Raw genomic sequence first — 20,534 nt, 5'->3', positions numbered from 1 at the left:
TAGGTTGTTGTGGGAGAGATGCTTTGGACAGAATGAATGTAGAAGCCCGGGAGATATCCAAGAGGAGATGCTAAGTAGGCTTCAAAAGTCTTGAGTCCTGAAGACAGCGGGGAGCAGACATTTGAGGGGGTAATTGTGGGGGTGGGGGGGTAATTTAACGATGGAACTATAAGTCTTGGGGGTGGTTGGGATCACATCCTAGAGCACATACAGTGTTTTGCCCTGACAACCCTGGAGAACCTCAACATCTGAGGACCTCGATGGAATCTCAGAAGGAAAGACCAGATAGAAGGAGTAAAATCAGAAAAGAGAATTCTGCAAGTCCTAGGAAGAGGTGGTCAGAGTATCAAAAGCCACAAGAAAGTTAAGGTAGACATTGAAGTGTCCGGAAGATGCAGCAACTAAGTGGTCATTTGACAACACAATGAAAAAACTTTCAGTGGCGTTTATTGGTGGAAGGGAAAGGGGAGAAGGAGGTAGAAACATGATCACATATGTTCCAAGTGAGTGAGAACTGGGGCGCCTGGGTGGCTCGGTCAGTAAGTGTCTGACTTCGGCTCAGGTCATGATCTCATGGCTTGAGGGTTCGAGCCCTGTGTTGGGCTCTGTGCTGATCGCTCAGAGCTTGGAGCCTGCTCTGGATTCTGTGTGTGTGTGTGTCTCTCTCTGCCCTTCCCCCACTTATGCTGTCTCTCTTTCTCTCTCTCTCAAGAATAAATAAACATTAAAAAATTTTTTAAAACAGTGAGTAGGAAGTAAAGAATAGAGTTTAAAAAGAAAAGAGTTCAAACAAGTTGATCTTAAAAGGGGAGGACAGCTCAATGGAAACCCAGAAGCCAAGGGGCTTTGGACTTTGGTTTTTGTTTTTTTTTTTTTTTAAGAGAGAAGAAAACATGGTCCAGCACTGAGAGGTAGGAGTCAAGAGGATGAGGTTTTGGATCAGGAGTGCAAAGGGTCAGACAATTGAGGAGCTGAGGTCCACCAGGTCTGACAGTGACGGGACTAACCACTGCCACAATTCAAGCTTGAAAACTAACTGGAAAAAATGAGCCAAGCCTCTTAGAAGTACTGTCACCAGAGTGTGGCTGCAGTGGTCACAGGGCTTCCTGTGCAAGAGTGCATTTCCCGCTGGAAGACAATCTCCTTCATTGTAGAGCTTCGACAGTTTACCCCGATAAAAATTCTATCTGAAGAAGTTTAGAAGCAGGCAATTATCCTTTTATAAAAGGCATATGACTCTAAAGTTTCTTCACCTCCCAAACAGCTGTACTAAATTTAGACATTATAAAATTTTAGACTTCTTTTTATCTCTTGAAAATGATATTAAAATGGAAGTGCTTATTTAACTGTCCTTTTATGGCTCAAAAACTATTACCTGAGAGGGGAATTGCTAGCACTTAATAACCCTTAGCAGGCTCCAGACATTTCATTGTTCCCCACAGCACCTCAGTAATGTAAAAGCATATGAGCTGCTAACGTTCCCAACTTGCAGAGGACTGCTAGACCAACGTTGACGGGCAACCAAGGTCAGTGCTGCAAGGATTTAGGCTACATTTAACCTCAAGCCTATGCCATGTGTGTATGTGGGTATGTGCATGTGTGCACACGTGTGTATTGAGTTAAATTTCTTTTCTTTTATGGACACCTGGCTGGCTCAGTTGGTAAAGCATGAGACTCTAATATGGGAGTCATGCATTTGAGCCCCAAATTGGGGGTAAAGCGTGCTTAACAAAAATTTAAAAATTTAATTTTTTAACCAATAGGCTGAACCCTGTATTGCAGATAGCAGAGCTACAGTGATTGGTTTTATTTTACCTCATTATTTAAATTGTCTTGTTTCTAAGATGGAGCAATCATTCCAGTTCTTCCAGCATTATTCAGGAAATGAAGAGAGAGCCCAGGATGTGGCTCATGGCAGGGGGGCAGAGGAAGGGGGCTTCTTTGCCGGCCCCTTCCTCATCCCCATCACACATATGCACCTGGGATATAACTATTATTGGCTGTCTGGGGTAGCAGGGGGAATGATGTGCCCAGAAACAGTTTACATTATCCAGACTCCAATCTTTATAAACCCTCAGGGCCACGCATACAGTGATACAGTGGTTAGGAGTAAAATCCCTACTGATATTGCTTGAGTAATTTCTGAGCTTACAGATACTTGGGTGTTCACCTAGTTCAATGTTCTTAGGTTTTAGATAATTGTGCTCATAAGTAGTGAGGGAGCCAGGATGAGTTGGGTTAACTTTTCTCCTACCAGTGGTCTACACAAACATCCTCACTTTTGCCCCTCCTAAGTATTTTATTCTATAACTCTGATATTGGCACCTGTGGAAATCATGATGCCACTGAAAATTGTGAGAGAATGAACAACTTAATTTCAAAAATTTTAGGTTATAAAAATTATAATTTTTAAAATTCCAGCTGTCTTGGAGGTATCAGACAGTACATATATGTTCTCACTCAATCCCCACTGGTCAGTGCTGTAAGGACCATTATTACCACCACTTTATTTTAATATCTTGTCCAAGGTCACACTGCTAAAGAGGCAGTGTTGGTCCCCTAAAGCCAAACCTCTGGTTCTCTATTAGATTCAGAAAAAAATAGCTCAAGGCAAATGATATTTTCACATTTCTTTTTGGTCTTAGTCCTATTTTTCTCTCTCTTTTTAAAGTTTATCTTTTTTTTTTGGTAATCTCTACGCCCAATGTGGGGCTTGAACTCATGACCCTAAGATAAGAACTGCATACTTCTCTGACTGATCCAGCCATGCACCCTGATTTTTCCTCTTTTTGTTCCCAAACTTATTTAAGGGTTCTGAAGCTAATTAAAATACATTTCCTATATGCTAACTATCAAATTCTGGGCTGTTATAACAGTTGCTGAACAGTCAAATAATGTAGAGCCATAGTTTGGTGAATTGGAATTATTCTTCAGCTCTAGTCAAAACCTCTGCTTGGCCTCAGATCTATACTCCTTTACTTCCTTTTTGTGGCTATGACTGACTGGTTTTCTCATAGACACCACAGTCACATTATCTCAAAACCAAAATGCCCCTAATATTTCTCTTTCTTCTGTAATCTCTATCAGCAACATCACTACTCTCATTCCTAAAAATCTGTCAATGGCTTCCTTTTGCTTTTAGAATAAAGCACAAATTTCTCATCATTGTACACAGGGCTCTTTATTACTTGGCTTCTAGTTACTTCTCTAGCTATGAATGTGAATAATTCATTAAAAAAAGTGTGCATTTTAGAAAAGTGAATAGAAAACTGCCTGCCCTCCCCCCCCCAAGAAAAACCTCTTAAGGGGCAGTAAGAAGACTTTGCAAGGAAGACTGAGGAAGGGCCAGAATGGGAAAAGGAGCACAAAGATCAAGTGTCATCCCAGAATGCAGGGCACAAGGACATCAACAACTGAATACTAGGGCAAATGATGAAAGGGCTGAAAATATATCCCATTGAACCTAGAAGCTAAAGTGGTTTGGGTGGCCCTATGGAATAGGAAACAAGACTAAAGTGGTTGGAACAAACAAGTGAGAAAATAGGGCGTCTAGACTCTCCTTTTTAAGAAGCTTAGCATCAAGGTGTGGGAAAGGGTAGAATATCACTGTCTTCGTCTAGTCACTGTGTAAATCAAATTAAATGTGTGACAACATTTTATAAATCTTAAGTTGTCACAGTAGAAGGAGCCCAGGCTTTGAAACAAAGAAACCTAATTCTAAACCCAACTCTGTCACCTAAAAACCAGATTAACAAGAGCTCCGTTCTCAATCTTAAATGGAAATATTTATTCAACTTTGAATGGTTGGCATTTGGATTAATAACACATATGAAAGCACTAGCAGAGTGCCTCAGATAAAAGAGGGTAAAGTCATACACTCATAGAGGGAGATAATTTCCTATAAACCAGACTTTGGAGGAAGGGGAGCAGAAATTCGAAGCCACATAATCTTCGGTATAAAAGATTTCAATGTTTAAACACTTTCATAGTCTGAGATTTCTACATCTCTCTAGTTTTACATTGAGTTTTAGTCAACAGAAACTTTTCTAAAATTTCTCAGAGGTTATCAACCCCTTTCTGGTGTGAAGACAAGAACTTAGAGGTAATCATTTGGAAAACTGGAACATCCAGAAGACCATAAATTAAATTATTTGCTGGGATATTGGTTAAACATTAAATCTGACTTATACTTATTTTGTAAAACCTGTTACCATCCTGTTCTGCATCTTATAACCCTTGAATGATCCTTTTGTGGTCATTATTTCACAATGTTTCCTTTAAGATATCTGAACTTCCAACAGTTTAATGTTTATCTCTTTGGGACTGTAGTCACTAATCTGAAAACAATGCTGGTTAACCAGCTGTCTTGACTGCTTTATATATAAAAAGTCCTGAATCCCTTTGTTAGTTGGAGAATCTTCAAGGCTCAATCTGAACTTCTCCACGTGAGTGCAGTTGAATAGTAAATAACTCGGTTCACATGGTGATTACAATAGATTCATTATCTAAAAGCCTTGTGATTTTGGCTTGATCGCAAGAACCACATCCTGGTATCAGGACTTGACTGCTATAGATTCCTTTCTACCAAGAGGTTTGAATCAGCATCTTTTCATCTGTAACACATTATACAGCATTCTTGATGACAGTTTTGTTTTAGGTAACTGGAACTGTGATATGTTTGCGAGGTCACAGTTGTACATACGAAAAATATAGGGACAAGGCCATTAAAACGTTAATCAACAATAATTGTCCATAGACAGGATTGGGCAATGTGTGAAATACACTTGGTGTATTCTAAGGTATTTCATTCTTCAGTGGAATTCCTCAGTGAAATGTGCTGATCCGCCCTTAAGAGGCCAGACGATATTTGCTGTGACATGGACAATAGGGCCTTGTTGGAAGTATTTTCAATGTATTAATTTTCAAATGAAAATTTTCCTTGATCACATTGGTAAACATCTCTGTTACTCTAGATTCATTTAATCCAGTGCTAACTCCATATCCTCACATAGGGCAGTTCTGTTATGTAGTGTGACTCGCTAAAGAGAATGTTGAGGTTTAGAATATTCCTGCTTTTTCTTGCAATTTTACTTTTTTGGGTAATATATCTTACTTCCCCTAAAGTTTCCCCTTTTTCAAATAGAAGAAGTGAAAATTAAAATAATTTTAAAAAGCAATTAATTTTGCTGTCACACTCATTTTTCCTTCTAGCAAAATAAAGTAGTAAAAAATTGCTCAGAAGTCAGCATTGCCTATAATATCAAATTTTAGAACAAGACTGCTGATCACTATGCATTTCCCAAACCATTGGTAGCTCTGAAATCTTTAGAAAACTCTTTTCTCTAGTACTTCTCTATGATCTCGGTCTAACCCATCTGTGAGGATTTAAAAATTCCTCAAACTTAGTTGTCCTTTTCTGCGTCAGTGCCTGTGTTACTATTGTTCTCTACATTTCTAGAACGTTCCTTCCTCACCAATTGCTAGAAATCAAAATCCTTCCCATTCTTTAAGGTCTTATTCAGATATCATATTTTTCACTAAGCTTTTAAAATATCTCTAGCTAGAAGTGATATCTTTTTGTTTCTCTCTCTAAATTTTTGTATTCATATTTATCCTGGGGTGAAATTAATTTTCAATATATATTGGCAGTATCAACGATGAACATAAAGAAGAGTTAGCTCATTCATTCACAAATATTTATCGCATATCTGAAGAAATAAGACTTGGATTCCAATACTAATTGTGCCATGATTCAATCGTGTGCTTTTGGATAAGTCATTTTACATATTTATTTCAAATATAGTTATTTTCAGATAATTCTTACCAATCTTGAAGCCTGAACCATACTTGGACAGAATATGGACACAATGATGATTTTTTTTCCAATCAAAAAATAAATTTGTCTTTATGTTCATTCAAGTACATTAACTCTGACAATCACTGGGTAAATAGAAGTGAAGGAGTTAACTGGCTATCTGATATCTTACGCTGAGCTCCCTTTCCAGGGGTCATAGCTGCCTATTCCTTGCATTTTCTATACTTTTCCACTGAGGAGATTTATAATATTAGAGAGATTATTCTATGTCACCCTTTCTTTCTCCATGCATGTAAATGTTATGGTAATTTATTGGAAAACACCAGTGGAGTGATTCTTCTTGTCAGTTAGAGAGGTTAAACAAGCTGTATCTATCATAGCCTGCTCATTTGGTCAAGAACAGTGAATAGGTGGATCTTATCTTTGTTATATTCAAAACACCAGTCACAGTAGATGTTGGAGAATCTTATATCTTCTGATGAGAAAAGAAAAGAAAAGAAAAAGACCCGAGAGAATAGGAAAAGAATAAAACTTTCATCTTCTGTTGGAGTATGAGAGCAATCTGCTAATACCTATCAAAATCTAAGATCTGCATATCTATTGAAAAAGTAATTTCACTTCTGGGAATCCATGCTAAAGAAATTCTGGCAGAGGAAAGCAAAGACATATGTAAAATGATGTCTGTTGAGGCATTATTTGAGATAGCAAAGAAATGAAACAACGTAGATGGATAAAAGAGAAATGGTTAAATAAATAACGGTAGACCCAACACAATGTAAAACACAATATGCTTTATAAGCTAGATCTTATGTGCTTACGCAGAAAATTCTCAGGGCCACATGGGTGGCTTGGTTGGTTGAGCATCTGATTCTTGTTTTTTTTTTTTTAATGTTTTTTTATTTATTTTTGATACAGAGAGAGACAGAGCATGAGAGGGGGAGGGGTAGAGAGAGAAGGAGACACAGAACCAGAAGCAGGCTCCAGGCTCTGAGCCAGCTGTCAGCATAGAGCCTGACACGGGGCTCAAACCCACGAACATGAGATCTGACCTGAGCCGAAGTCGGAGGCTTAACCGACTGAGCCACCCAGGCGCCCCTGATTCTTGGTTTCAACTCAGGCCATAATCCCAGGATTGCGGGATTGAGCCCAGTTATTGGGCTTGGAGCTGAGCATGAAGCCTGCTCAAGATTCTGTACCTCTCCCTCTGCCCTTCTCCCCGACTCATTCCCTCTAAAATAAATTGAAAGTTTTTTTAAAAATTTGAAAAAAATAAAATTTTGACTATAGTATGTAAAAGACAAATTATAGGTAATACACATAATCTCACTGTTTTGAGCAATCAAAACAACTATGTATATTCATACTTGTTTGTTTACATAAAAACATATGCATATATAAAAACTTTTTCACATAGAAGAAATTATGCATCAAACTTATGAAGGTTGAGGTGCCTGCCTGGCTCAGTCAGTAGAGCATATGACTCTTGATTTTAGGGTTTAAAGTTCAAGCCCCACATTGGGTGTAGATTACTTAAAAGTAAAATCTAAAACAAATAATAAAAACTTTTTTTAAGTAAAAAAAATAAACCAAAAAACACTTATGAGGGTTTACCTCTGGGCTTTGGGAGGTACATTCAGAAATACAGTCTCTACTTAATCTTGGCTTTCTTATTTTTAATATGTCAATAATATTAGTGCAACCCATATGGTTGTCATGAGAGTTAAATTAATTTAATACATGTAAAGTAATTATAAAAGTGCTGACTTATAGTGAGCACTAAATAAAATATAATAAAAAATTTTTTTAAAAAGCACAGGCACAGGCTTCTTTTTCAATAAAAAAATAAAATAAACACAATAAAGTAAAATACAAAAAAGGCAGTGGATATCTGGATCCGTACCAGGATAAATTTCAGTCTTTTAAGGTTATGAGACAGACTCAAATCTCTGCTACTCATAAATGTTGGGAAAGGACCAAGACTTTGGAAAATAGGTTCCTGGGATCAGTCATGCCCCCTGGTGGTTGATTGTTACCCTGCCCAGAATGTGGAGGAAGAGTGAAGGGAAAAAAATACTTCTATTTTGGCCCTGATTAGTTTCCCACTCGGGGAGTAGTGTCCTAGGGATGGCATCTTAAGCTCTCACATCGAATACCTTAACATCCTTAACCCTCAGACGCTAATTTTGCCGATGTCACGTGCCATCGGCAGCCCAACATTAGTACTGGTTAAGCAGTATCGTGTTTCTGCAGCTGCCTTCGCCTCCTCCCAGCCACATCCGTGTACAAACACGCTCTAGTCCTTCAAGTCTTCAGCTTTGGCATCACCTTCATTAGGCAACCTTTTCTCGCTTCCATCGGTGAATAGCATACCCTAGCAAAAAATTGGCTGCATTTTTGAGTATGTTTATGTCTATATGTTTATACTGAATATGTGTATATTTTTTCATTCATCCAGTTTCATGGGTGTGGGATCTATATAGTCATAGAGGGACCCACACAAAGAAGGGTCCCACGCTTGTGTTTTTAACAAGGGCCCTGTATTTTCATTTGCATAAGGCTTTGCTGATCCTGTTTCCAAGTTGCACTCACAATTCTATATTGTATATAATTATTATAATTCTGGACGAGGAAACCGAGGCTTTGAATGAGTAAGTAGCTTCTTTTCAAGGTTCCATAAGTGCTGTACTGTAGACTCAGCTTACAGTCTACTGACTGGTTACAAGAATTTCTCACCTGTATCAGGGTCACCTGGAGGGCTTATTAAAAGTGCAGATTCACAGACCACATTCCAGGACAAAATAAAACATAATTTTTACAAGCAGGGTGTTGGAATCTGCACCTTAAGCAACTCTTGCTCTGGTTTAGAGAACCAGATTATATTCAATTTTTCTTTAATTTTAGAACCTAGCCATAGACCTTCACTCACGGCAGTCGCTTAGCATGTGTTATGCTGACTAAGTGAATGTCACTCAGTTACAGACAGATCAAGTATTGCTACCGCAGAATAGCACTAGGGTTTTTCAATTCTCAAAGTGCTTGAGGGTTTAAATGCTGGAGGCCTTATCAGTAGCTGCAGCTGAGACATTTTTGCCCCATGCTTGCTTGCCATTGAACACCCACACGGACTCCTGGATGTAAGACCTTTAAGATGTTGCAGTTCTTAAGATTTCAGAAAGACTTTTCTGGGCAGAGATTCAGAATCACAAATGCGTGGCGGTGTCAAATGGTCAATCTCACAATATTATTGAGAAGTTGATGACTGAAATAAAAATTTAACAAATTAAATGCTATGTGGACTTTGATGTAAGGAAGACTCAAAACTCAGCACTTCTAAAATGTTGATGACTAGATGGGAGGCCATACAGTCATTTAAAAATGCTAAGAAAATGTTTTGACAAGAAAAAAATGCTGATACTATATACAGAAAAATTAAGATTCAAAATTATATTTGCAGTGTGATTTTAGTTCTTTTAAAATATACAGAAAAATATGAAAATAATGCTAAGTGAGATTAAGGGTATATAATTTTCTCTAATTTACAGTGGGCTTCCCATTCTTTTTGACTAGAAATAAAACCAAAATCCTTTATCTTACTTGCAAAATCCTTTTCCTTAGCTTGGAATTTCCAGGAATTTCTCTTACTTATCATAAATCAGGATGCAAAATTCTGTTATGTCTACCTTCCAAATGTATTGAACCACTGTTCCCTCCTCACTATCTGCCTCTGTTTCTCTGTTTCAAGTCCCATCCCTTCAACACATCTTTCGCAATACCAACAGAATCATCTTCCTAAAATTTCAGGGTAGTTTAAGAGTTGGAAAGTGAAAACAAAAACAAAAAATAAAAAAGTAGCATCTTTGGAATGCTATCGAGAGTGACCTGATTTCCCACCATATTCTCCACTTATTCTCTACCTGGCGCCTACAAGGTCCTTTAAATATGCCCCAGGAGATAGGCATAATAACAGCAGTCACCCATTAGTGAACAAACACTGCGCACACAGTAAACAGAGGTTACCAGTGGGTAGAGGAGGAACTAAAGCGACGTCAGATTGCCTTAGGCAGGGAAGCTGTACGTGTTCAACTGCTCTTCCCCAGGCTTCCCAGCAGAATACGCACCACCTACCCGGTGGGGACCATTCAGGGAAAGGCACAGTCAGCAGCGCGTAGGAAGCTAGCCAATAGTGGAATCCTTTCTGAAAAGCCTTCCTTTATGACTTTTACTCATAGAGACTTAGGGTCAAGGCCCTCAGTCTGGCCAGGCTCTTTACTCTCTTTTCCCAGCACTTATTTAGACTGCAGCCACATCTGAGACGACTCGGTATCTCCACGTATGAACTCTTCTCATGCCTCACGAATGCACAAGCTATCCCTTCCACTTAATGCCCATTTTAAAATTTTGGTTCAGATTCTATTTTCACTGCAAAATCTTTTAAAATCAAAATTAGTTATTCCGTCCTCTAGCCCTCCTCCAGCTGAATGTTTAAGCCTCTATTATAACTGTTGCTTAATTCTGTTTTCTTTTTTCACCATTTGTGAACACGTCAGCTTGCTCTCTTAGAATGTAAGAATGTACGGAACCCAGAATTATGTTACTAATTTTGTCACTAACAAGTGATGGGACAACCAATTCATCTGGTTAACTGAGGACTCTCCGGTTTTAGCAGTAAAAGGCCTGCACCCTGAGAAACCCTTCAGGGCAAACCGAGGTATGTAGTCTTTTAATGGACAGCACAGTGCAGAGCCTGTAGAAGACTTACAATACATGCTCAGGTTAGTCCAGAACTTTGATTAGCCTTTGATTAGTGTGTGGCCCTGAACTTATAGTTCTTGGCTAATATTAGTCTACTATATATACTTAAGACTATATTAGTCTACTATATATACTTAAGACTATATATACTTAAGACTATATTTTCTTGGCTAATATTAGTCTACTATATATACTTAAGACTATATTAGTCTACTATATATACTTAAGACTATATATACTTAAGACTATATTTTCTTGGTTATCTTATATGTAGAAGATTTATATTCCCTGAGGTGGAATATTTTGAATACTGAAAGATTATTTTTAAGAGATGCCCAATCTCAAAAGGGATGAGAAGTTGAAATGCTGCCAGAAAGCATTGAGTAGGAGGGAAGAAAAATAAAACAATCCAGTCCTATGTTAAAGTCTCTTCATTAGAATGCTATGGATTCATCCTTTTGTTTCACACAACTGTGTATAATTATAGTATACAAAACTCCCAGATCTTCATGCTATTAAGCATTTAAAAATACCCATTCCAGAATTTCAAAATAAGTTTCACATATACAGTAATTATATCACAAAATGTTCAAAGCTTGGACTGTATTTATTATAACAACTTAAATTTAGACCATCTCTATTGGGGTTGACTTAACATTAGGATGCCCTGGGCATTTCCGGATAGAAGAAGGAAGTAATCTTATCTGATGGAAATCTTATCTGATGGAAGTTCAAGGGTGCTACTAAAACACCTGACTTTACAAAATGTTTTAGAAGAGAAATAAGAAAAGTAGTTTTAGGACTCTTTTTCATAAGTACACCTCTTGTTATGGTAATACATCCCTAGGTTCTGCGCAGAGCAGCCGGATGTTGCCTAGCCTGGTAACTCACATGATGCGGCGGGACGAATCATGGAATGAGACTGAGAAGACACGGGACAGATCAGAAGATCATAACATGACAGGAAGTATTTGAGACTGTGGCTAATTCAAGAATGCAACCCTCGACTAAACGTATTTTTAAAATTCTTTTAAACACTCACCTGGTCATACAAAAATGTATCTGCAGGCAGGATATCTGGGTTTTACCCCCACATATTGGCCAGCAAACAACCAATGTTCAAGTGCTATATCAAATGTAAAATCCTGAGTTGTCTAGAAGCATTTTATAGCTCTGTGTAAGGTGCTGCTAAATACAGGATTATATACTGGTTCAACAAATATTCAATGCTCATCATATACTAGGAAGTACAGATAGAGGTACTAAAGGAACTAATTTAATGAGTTTATAGCCAAGGGGATCAGTCCATTAAGTGTCTAACTCTTGATTTTGGCTCAGGTCATCATCTCTCCATTCAAAGGTTCTAGCCCTGCCTCAGGCTCAGGGCTGACAACGCTGACAGCCTGCTTTGGATTCTCTCTCCTTCTCTCTCTGCCCTTCTCCCACTCACTCTCTCTCTCTCAAAATAAATAATAAAAGCATAGAAAAAGAAAAAGAACTTACAGCCGAGAGAGTAGATAAATTAAACTATGTCCATTACTAACACCACTAACAATACTGACACTACGCAAACTACCTTGCCACTTTCAATTTGCATTAATATTCAGTGCAGGGCTTTGTGACCACTTGTATTCTTATTTACAGTTTTTAAACATTGTTAATGACTAGAAATGTTTGGAATTTTAAAGGATTTTGTTTTAGAAACAGTACATTTTAACTAGATCAACATGGTTGTTGTGAAATAAGTATGCTTGCTTAATTAATGTTAAGGCCTCTTCCAGGTTTAGGAAGCACTAAATCGTGGAGTGATCACATAAGAGGAAACATTGGCCACGTGACTCAGAGTCATTCTTAGAGCTAGCGCACTTGCACTTTTTAATACATTTTGAGCAAGTTTCTGTCGTGTGAGACCTATCTGTCAACCCAGCAGTTTTCTGACTCCATTAAAATTGGACTGTCCTCTGTCATTATCATGGGTCAGATTTTCTCGATTCATCTAAAATCTGAGCAAAATACATTTACAAAGCCTACTGCCCACGTTTATTTTAAAGCATAACTCCTCCACTTGATCTGTGACCGAGGCAAGCTACTGCACTTAAATTTTAGTTTCTTCATCCTTAAAGCAGTGATGATAAGAACTAAGATGTGTCATGTTTAAAGGAGAAAATATTTGTAAAGCACTTAGCAGAGCCCTGGCATATGATAATATTCCATAAATATTGTCTAGTATTTGGATTGCCATTTCTACTCCCATACAGATAGGGCCACCTTGTCTGCACCAAGGAATCTTTGATGGTGTCTCCATAACTACCCTGTCAGACATTTTTGTAGAAGGCATCACCGCTTGGAAACCTTCTCTATCAGGCAGCCACTGAAGATTAGATATGAACCTGGACTGGACTCAGTCCAAGCCCATGCACTTTGAACTTCACCCCAACCATTATAAGGAGGTAAGAATCCTATGAACAAACTTAGTCCCTTGTTTTATCTTCTATGTTTGGGGTTTCTGTTTCATATTTTTATTATTTAAAAAAATATTTTTTTAAGAAGGCTCCACATTCAACGTGGGACTCAAATGACAACCCCACAATCAAGAGTCACATGCTCTACTGACTGAACCATCAGATGCTGCTTCAGATTTTTATTTTTCAAGAAGGATTGTCCAGATAACCAACACATGAAAAATATTCTCTTATGTGATAAAACCAATTTCCTTAGCCTGCCATTGAAGATTGCATACTCTGGCTGGAACTTACTTTTCTAACCTCCCTTCCCCAGTCTCCCCTCCCCTTTTGGCACAACCCACTGCTGCCCAAACCGACCTGTTACTCATCACACAATCAGTTTCCTTCCCACCTATGTGCTTCAACCCAAGATGTTCAGCCTTCTCCCTCATCTCCAAATTCTACCCGATTTTTAGATTCAGACCTTCTGGGAAGGCTTCCCAGAATCCTTCCCAAAGAAAGTGGTTGGGCTTTGGACTGAGTCAGATCCAAGTTCACACCTAATGGTCATCTCTGAGTAGCTGTGTATTTGTGGATCTTTAAAAAAAATCAGTGTATGGGGTCTTGCCTATAAATAAAATCCTAACCCACAGCAGTGACAGGAGGTTGAATTGCATGAACAAGGTGTATTGGCACTAAAACCACAAGTTTCAGGTGTATCAGCGATTACTTCCTGCCTCAAACCAAGGTCATTTCTTCTACTTGCTTATTTATAGACTTGGTATAGGAACAACTGGGCAGCTATTGGGTTAAGACAATTTGAGTTGGATCCCTATCTCATTCCCTACACTAAAATAAATTTTAGATGAACCAAGGTTTTATTTGTTTATTTTTAATGTTTATTTTTGAGAGAGAGGGAGAGACAGAGTGTAAGTAGGGGAGGAGCAGAGAGAGAAGGAGACACAGAATCTGAAGCAGGCTCCAGGCTGTCTGTACAGAGCCCAATGTGGGGCTTGAACCTATAATCCATGTGATCATGACCTGAGCCAAAGCCAGATTACCCAGGCACCTCTGAACCAAGGTTTTAAATGTAAAAAATGAAACATCCAAAAAGAAAAAGAAAAAAAAAGAAATATCAACAAAAATGAATCAATGAAATGAAAGACAGGTTAATCTACCTATGAATTTGGAGTGGAAAAAGACTTTCTAATCTAAGCAGGATACAACAATCAGAAGTCAACAAACGAAAGGACTAAAGATATAGCTACTTAAAAAGTTCCAATGTTTCTACAGGGAAAAAAGCTATAATAGTTAACATTTTTTCACCTGAGAAAATAATTTTGCAACATATATTATGAAGCGCTAACTTTCTTAATTTATGAAGAGTCCTTACATATCAACCAAAACTGCTGAATACTCCAATAAAAAATAGACAAAGAATTTGGTCAGGTAGAAAAACATATGACCAATAAATACAAAATGATATTCAATTTTGCTTATAAACACAAATTAAAGCAAAAACAGAAAATACAACTTATAATCTATTGGATGGGTAAAAACTAAAAAAATAATATTCAGTATTGGTAATGGTTTAAGTCCACAGGTTTCCTCATGCACCCTTTTGGGAGTGCAAATTGGTGTTACTTTTATTGAGTACAACTGAGCAATATTTACCAAAAAAAAAAAAAAAAAAAAAAAAGAACATTTCTTTGGTTCAGTACTTCCACTGGTAAAAATTTAGCTTAAAGATAAATTCAAGACCAACACAGTAATAAGATAATTGCAAAAATTTTACAATGGAAAAAAAATTAGTTATCCGTTAATAGATGTCTGGTAAATTGAGTCATGATATGTACCAAATGTGGAATTCTAGGCAGTTATTTAAAGAGAATGATGTTGACAAGGATATTTCTGAGAAACATGAGGTGGGAAACAAAGCACAGAAGGAATGGGATCCATTTGCATAAATTTGAAATGTGGAAGTAGGGTGAGTTGAGTGTGTACCAATAAACATACACAGATGTAAATATTTTTCTAGAAAATACATAAGAAATGGAAGAGTGTTTACTATGGGGGAAAGGAACTGAGTAGGGAAGAAGGGAAGATGTGGAATAGAGGAAAATATTTATTTTATAATTTTGTAAACCAGTCTAGGGCTCAGTCTAATATTCATATTCACAGTTTTGTATATTACACTGAAATTATGTACACATGAGAAACAGCTCATCCATTGTGGATGTTTGTTCCCAGCTTGTCAGTTAGAAAAACTGGAGAGGCACAAAATCTGGAGCACTGGCTATAATTTATTAACTGGTTAATAAAAGTACAATTTATTATTGTGTGTAAATTCAGATATTTTTTAGAATGAAAGGCCTTCACAGTGAAAGATTAGAACTACTGGTGATGGAAAGTGAAAATAATAAAACATATATAACCATGATGGGGGCTACTTTTGCCGTTGCGAGGGGAATCAGAAAGGGTAGATGTGGCCTTAACAACAATTTGTCATATTTCAGCTCCACCCTGACAAGTGATCCAAAAAATGTCATATAGTATTTGCCTTCAGTGTCAGCAGGCACAAGACTTCAAATATCAGCACGACTTGTCATTTTTTAAAATGAAAATTGAAAACAGTCTTTTTTTCCCCACCAAGCTTTGCATCCCATGTGGGGCTTGAACTCATAATCCAGAGATCAAGAGTCACATGCTCTACCGGCTGAGCCAGGCAGTTGGTCCTGAAAATACTGCTTTATGTGAGTGCCACCACCATTTACATAATCATATTTATAAATAAATCTATTTTCTAACTGACTATGTGGCTCTGTGAGCTGATCAGTTGCTAAAATTCGAATGATTCAAACTTACAAATGAGAAAAAGGCTTTAAGCTTCATGCCAGCCTAGTGCCCCACCTGTAACTGTTAGGGGTCGTTTGCACAACCACATTAGAGACAAATAGGGCTTCCTGCTACTACTTACGTCATGTATGTAAAAAATGTGCTCAGGGGTTCCAGGGAATGATTTCGGAAATATTCAAATTCTCTGCATAGCTTTTTCCTCATCTGCGTGTCAATTTTGGAAACAGTAAGAGGATTTGTTTGATTAGCCAAGAAGTTGCCATAATCAGTGGTCTGGAGATGAATTTTCACATCTGAAATTAAATGAAACCTCAAATCAGATTAAAATTTGAACATGCATATACAGCTTTTACAACATTAATTGAATTTATTATGACTTTATGATAAATGCATATTAAATTATTATCTAATTAGACCTTAACATAAGGTATTTATGTGATATAGCCTTGAGTGTTTCTCTCTAAAGCAATAAAATTCAATGTTAATACAGATATTTTGGTACAACATACATAATTTCAATTATCTAAAAAATCTGGAATTATTTAACATGACTGAAGAGAACATAACAACCACCTACTCCAAAGTTTACCTGAGCCAGTTGCAGTCATTTGGAAATGGCTGTTCAGAAAGCTGTAGAGGATACTAAGGCTCCATCTGAGCTTGATGGACAGAGAACTTTATTAGTGATGTTTACCATGGCTATGGGAGGTGGAATGGGCGGTCATCAATATCTGTATTATCTATATTATGTATTATAATATTTATTATAGATGAAGGAATTGAGTCTCAATGGGGCTAAATGGTGGAGTCATATAAAAGTAAGGCTTGATTTAGGAGATGGATCTACTTATCTTAAAATTCAACATCATTTCCAGACCATGCTAGGCATCCTGTAAATGGCAATGTCTTTGAATGCCAGGTGATTGCTGAAGCATTAAGTGGGAGAGGAGAGGTAAGCAATGAAGCCAGAGAAGTAAGCAGGGGTTGTCCCAAGAAAGGCTTGATGTGGCATCCTTTATCCTGAGGATAATGGGGAGCCACAGTGGGCTATGAACTGATCGCTCTGGGAGCTGATGGGAAGGTGGATTTGCAAGTAGGCACTTGCAGTCAAGTGATTCTTACATATCTGAGGTTCGGTGGACAGGCATACTTCCTTAGTATCTGGAGTATATTATGCACTGGAAATATTCTTTATCTGATGGCAGAATTTATTTGCTCAATTACTTATTTAATTAACTTAATTTTTAAAAATTATACCCCCCCTTTTTTTTGGCCACGTCTTATTTGGCTGTTATTCTGGCAGTTCAGATTTTTATACAATTTGACAGTTTGCATTCTCAGCACTGAGGAATATTTGCCAACAGAAGAAACACAAATGTTATTCCTTTCAAAACCATGATATTTTGCTCATGTGGCATATGTTTCTTCTAAGCAAAATAACTTCCAAACCTTTCGGCTGCCAGTGAGATTCTGAAATTCAACGTCTCAAGTGTTTCAGACCCCATAGGAATCTTGTAATACTGTGGTCAGGGGAGAGGCAAATGAAATAGAAGGAACCTTTTTTTTCCCAGCACGAAAACAATCCAAGGAACACTTGCATTCAGATTCTAAGAAAATCTCAGGATCTGAAATGTTTGCTCTGAGGTGATAAACTGCCAATAATGTCAACAATCCATGTAGTTTTATAGTTTTCAAACGGGTTCAACATAATTTTTTCTCTGCATGTCCCCAAGTGCTTATTTAAATAGGCTTGTGACAAAAAGGACATTGTGGTCAAAAAAATTTGGAATAAACAGGCTTCTTAGCTGTAGGTACTGAAAGCCTCTAACACATTAATTTGAGTGATTTTTGAAGAGTGTGGTGTGGAACGTCCCAAGCTGCTAGAAAACAATGGAACCACCCACAGAGCAGATGTTGGAACATTACAGGGCTCTTTTATCCAGAGAAGTACTGAGGCAAGTGACATTTCTCTTTTTTATTCAAATGAGGCAATGGAATGTTCTCAAACTGGGATCACCACCAACTAAATCAACTTAGTAGGTCCCAAACAGCAGAGTAAAAGGATTAGATTAGGCTATTGTAACAGGTATCAAAGTATATAAAGCTGGGTAGCATATACGTACGTGTGCATACAGGTTGTAAGGTAAAAATGGGTCTTCTGTGGGTTGCACTCCCTGGGTTCAGGGAATTATCTGAGCTCACTTGGCTACTGAGACAGGATAATGATCTGGGACATCATGATTATCTTCTATTAGCTTGTGAGCAGGTCATTTTTAGAGAATGATATTTTATTTTTTCCTGTGCAGCTTCTGTTTGAGGCTCTTCTATAAAAGTGAATGTCCAGACCTTTTGCACTGCAGGATTTATTTATTTATTTATTTATTTATTTATTTATTTATAAGTTGTTTACTGTTTATATCACAAAGAGAGAGGGGGACAGAATCTGAAGCAGGTTCCAGGCTCTGAGCTGTCAGCACAAAGCCCAACCTGGGGCTTGAACTCACAAGCCATGAGATCACAACCTGAACTGAAGCTGGATGCTTAACCTAGTCACCCAGGCACCCCCCAGGTAGGTTGTATGCCAAGGGAGCACCTTCAAGAGGTACCTGGAAAGGGTGCTATCCCTTGAGCAAGCAATCCCCTGCCTTTTCCCTGCACCCTGAGGAAGCTGAACTTAGAAAAGTTACATATCTTTCTGAATTCAGTTTTTTCATCTACAAAACAGATATAGAATCCATGCTTTCCGGCTGTTGTGGGGATTTGACAAGATGCTGTAGGTGCAGAGCCAGCATATAGGAGCGACTACTTAGTATTACCTTTTTTTCTTCTTGCTTTTACCACCTATTTCAAAAATAACTTGATTCATTTGGCTAAAGACTTTGATTTTTATTCTCTAAATCAGAATATTCTCAGCCAGTATATTGGCATTGGCCATCAGATCTTACAATTACTCAGATTTTAATGTATATATATCAATATCTATAAAGACAGAACTTCTCCCTCCATATTTGTTAATTTACTGCCATTCTCCCAGTGATGTAACTTCAAATCCTCCTCTCTGGTGCTTTCTTACTCCAAATCTCCTATATTGTTCCCAAATGTCCTTTCTGGTTTCCTCTCTGAGTGCCCTTGGTTTAGAATCATGACATCAAGATTACTGTGATGAGCTCTTAAATTGATTCTCCCAAATTCATTTCTCCTCATGCACTCCCTACCTCAAATTTAATCTTTCCTAAGAATTATTTTGGTTTTCTAATGCTCCTATATGAATCTTGGAATTGCTGAAAACTGTAGGGAGATTAAAAATGACCTTCATAATATTTGTAGTTGTTGTTGTTTTTTTTTTTTTACCACCAACAGAATGGTTTTAATGGACATCAACTCTCAACCTTAACAAAATTTCCCATTTCATGGATGAAGAAACTGAGGTTCAGAGAAATAACAGGTTCATATTTTCTATGCTTACAAGTATTTGACCAAAGATTCAGACAGGTCTCTTTTCCTCATTCATTTTCCTAAAGCTCCATCACCAGACCTCCAAGGTCCTTCAAAAAATTTCCTACCTAAATCCTAGCCTTTTCTCCAGGTCTTCTAGTATTGCAGACAAACTGGTTTACTCCTCACCCACATGCTTTTATTAAATACAGGAATCTGCATTGCTTTAATTTTCCCTGCTGGCACAAAGTGCCCACCCACCTCAACACTGCTTGCCCGCATCTCACGGGCATTTTCCTAGCCTCTAGCCCTGAAGATCTGGATCACTTTTGAGTACGTCTGCTATTTATAGGTTTCAACTGTTCTTATATTTTTAAATTTTAATTGTTTTTACTTATTTATGATATTCTTTCCGCTAGATAACTGTTTAGGGAATGAATAATATCTTATTGTTTATCATTTCTCCACATCACCTAATGCAATTTTTATCACATAGATGAGATTCAAATATTAGTAGATTTAATTTGTGATTAAAAACTTAGGACCAATACAGCACTTCATTATACAATTCCATGCATGTTACCAAGGTCGAAACTCCACATTGTGATTCTTAGTCACCAGAATGAATGTTTCCAGACAAACTAGTGCTCTCTGAAGAACAGAATCAGCTACATGGAACCTTATACTAAATACTATTAATCAAATCATGAGATGGGAAAAATTATTTCAGGACTTCAAAAGTCTAGCAAAAGAGGGGGAAAGTAATTCTTGTTGTATATACACTATAGTTCATGGAGATGCTTATGATTTCCTAGGAATTCTTATGATTTTCAGTTTACAAAACATTTTCAGAAATTTCTGATGCTCCTGATAACTGGGGATTAGGCCAGGGAGACACCATCTAAGTTCCAGAGAAGAAAGCACAGTGCTCAAAGTTAAGCAGCTGACTTAATATCCTAGAGCCAGAAAGTAGAAGTCCTAGGACTTGAACCCAAACATGTAGATATTTCTTTTTTCTTTTTTTTTTTTTTTTTGGTGCCAATTTTAAATAGTTTTATTTTTAAGACATTGCATTTTCCACTTCACAATACAGTGCTTATAAAGTGCAATGTTGTATTTCTTTTCCCTGTGCACATATTCCATATTCAAGTATCAAGAATGCCCAGTTTAACTATAGCAGTTCAACTTTAAAACTGCCATGGAATTTGCTACAAATTTGGGTCCTTCAAATG

The 20,534-nt window shown here is 37.5% G+C and overlaps 1 protein-coding gene across 2 annotated transcripts in view; it reads right to left on the bottom strand.

The window, feature by feature from the left end:
- The window catches only part of ATP6V0D2 (ATPase H+ transporting V0 subunit d2), a 42,399-nt gene that overhangs the window by 13,774 nt on the left and 8,091 nt on the right, over window positions 1–20,534 (bottom strand). For both annotated transcript variants that reach the window (XM_029923951.1, XM_029923950.1), the window contains exon 2: window positions 15,989–16,160. In XM_029923951.1, coding sequence (XP_029779811.1) covers window positions 15,989–16,160 — 172 coding nt within the window. The remainder of the gene's footprint in view (window positions 1–15,988; window positions 16,161–20,534) is intronic.

This window comes from Suricata suricatta, chromosome 15 (genome assembly GCF_006229205.1).
Source record: "Suricata suricatta isolate VVHF042 chromosome 15, meerkat_22Aug2017_6uvM2_HiC, whole genome shotgun sequence".
NCBI classification, from domain to species: Eukaryota; Metazoa; Chordata; class Mammalia; order Carnivora; family Herpestidae; genus Suricata; species Suricata suricatta.
This window is presented reverse-complemented; position numbering and strand designations above follow the sequence as displayed.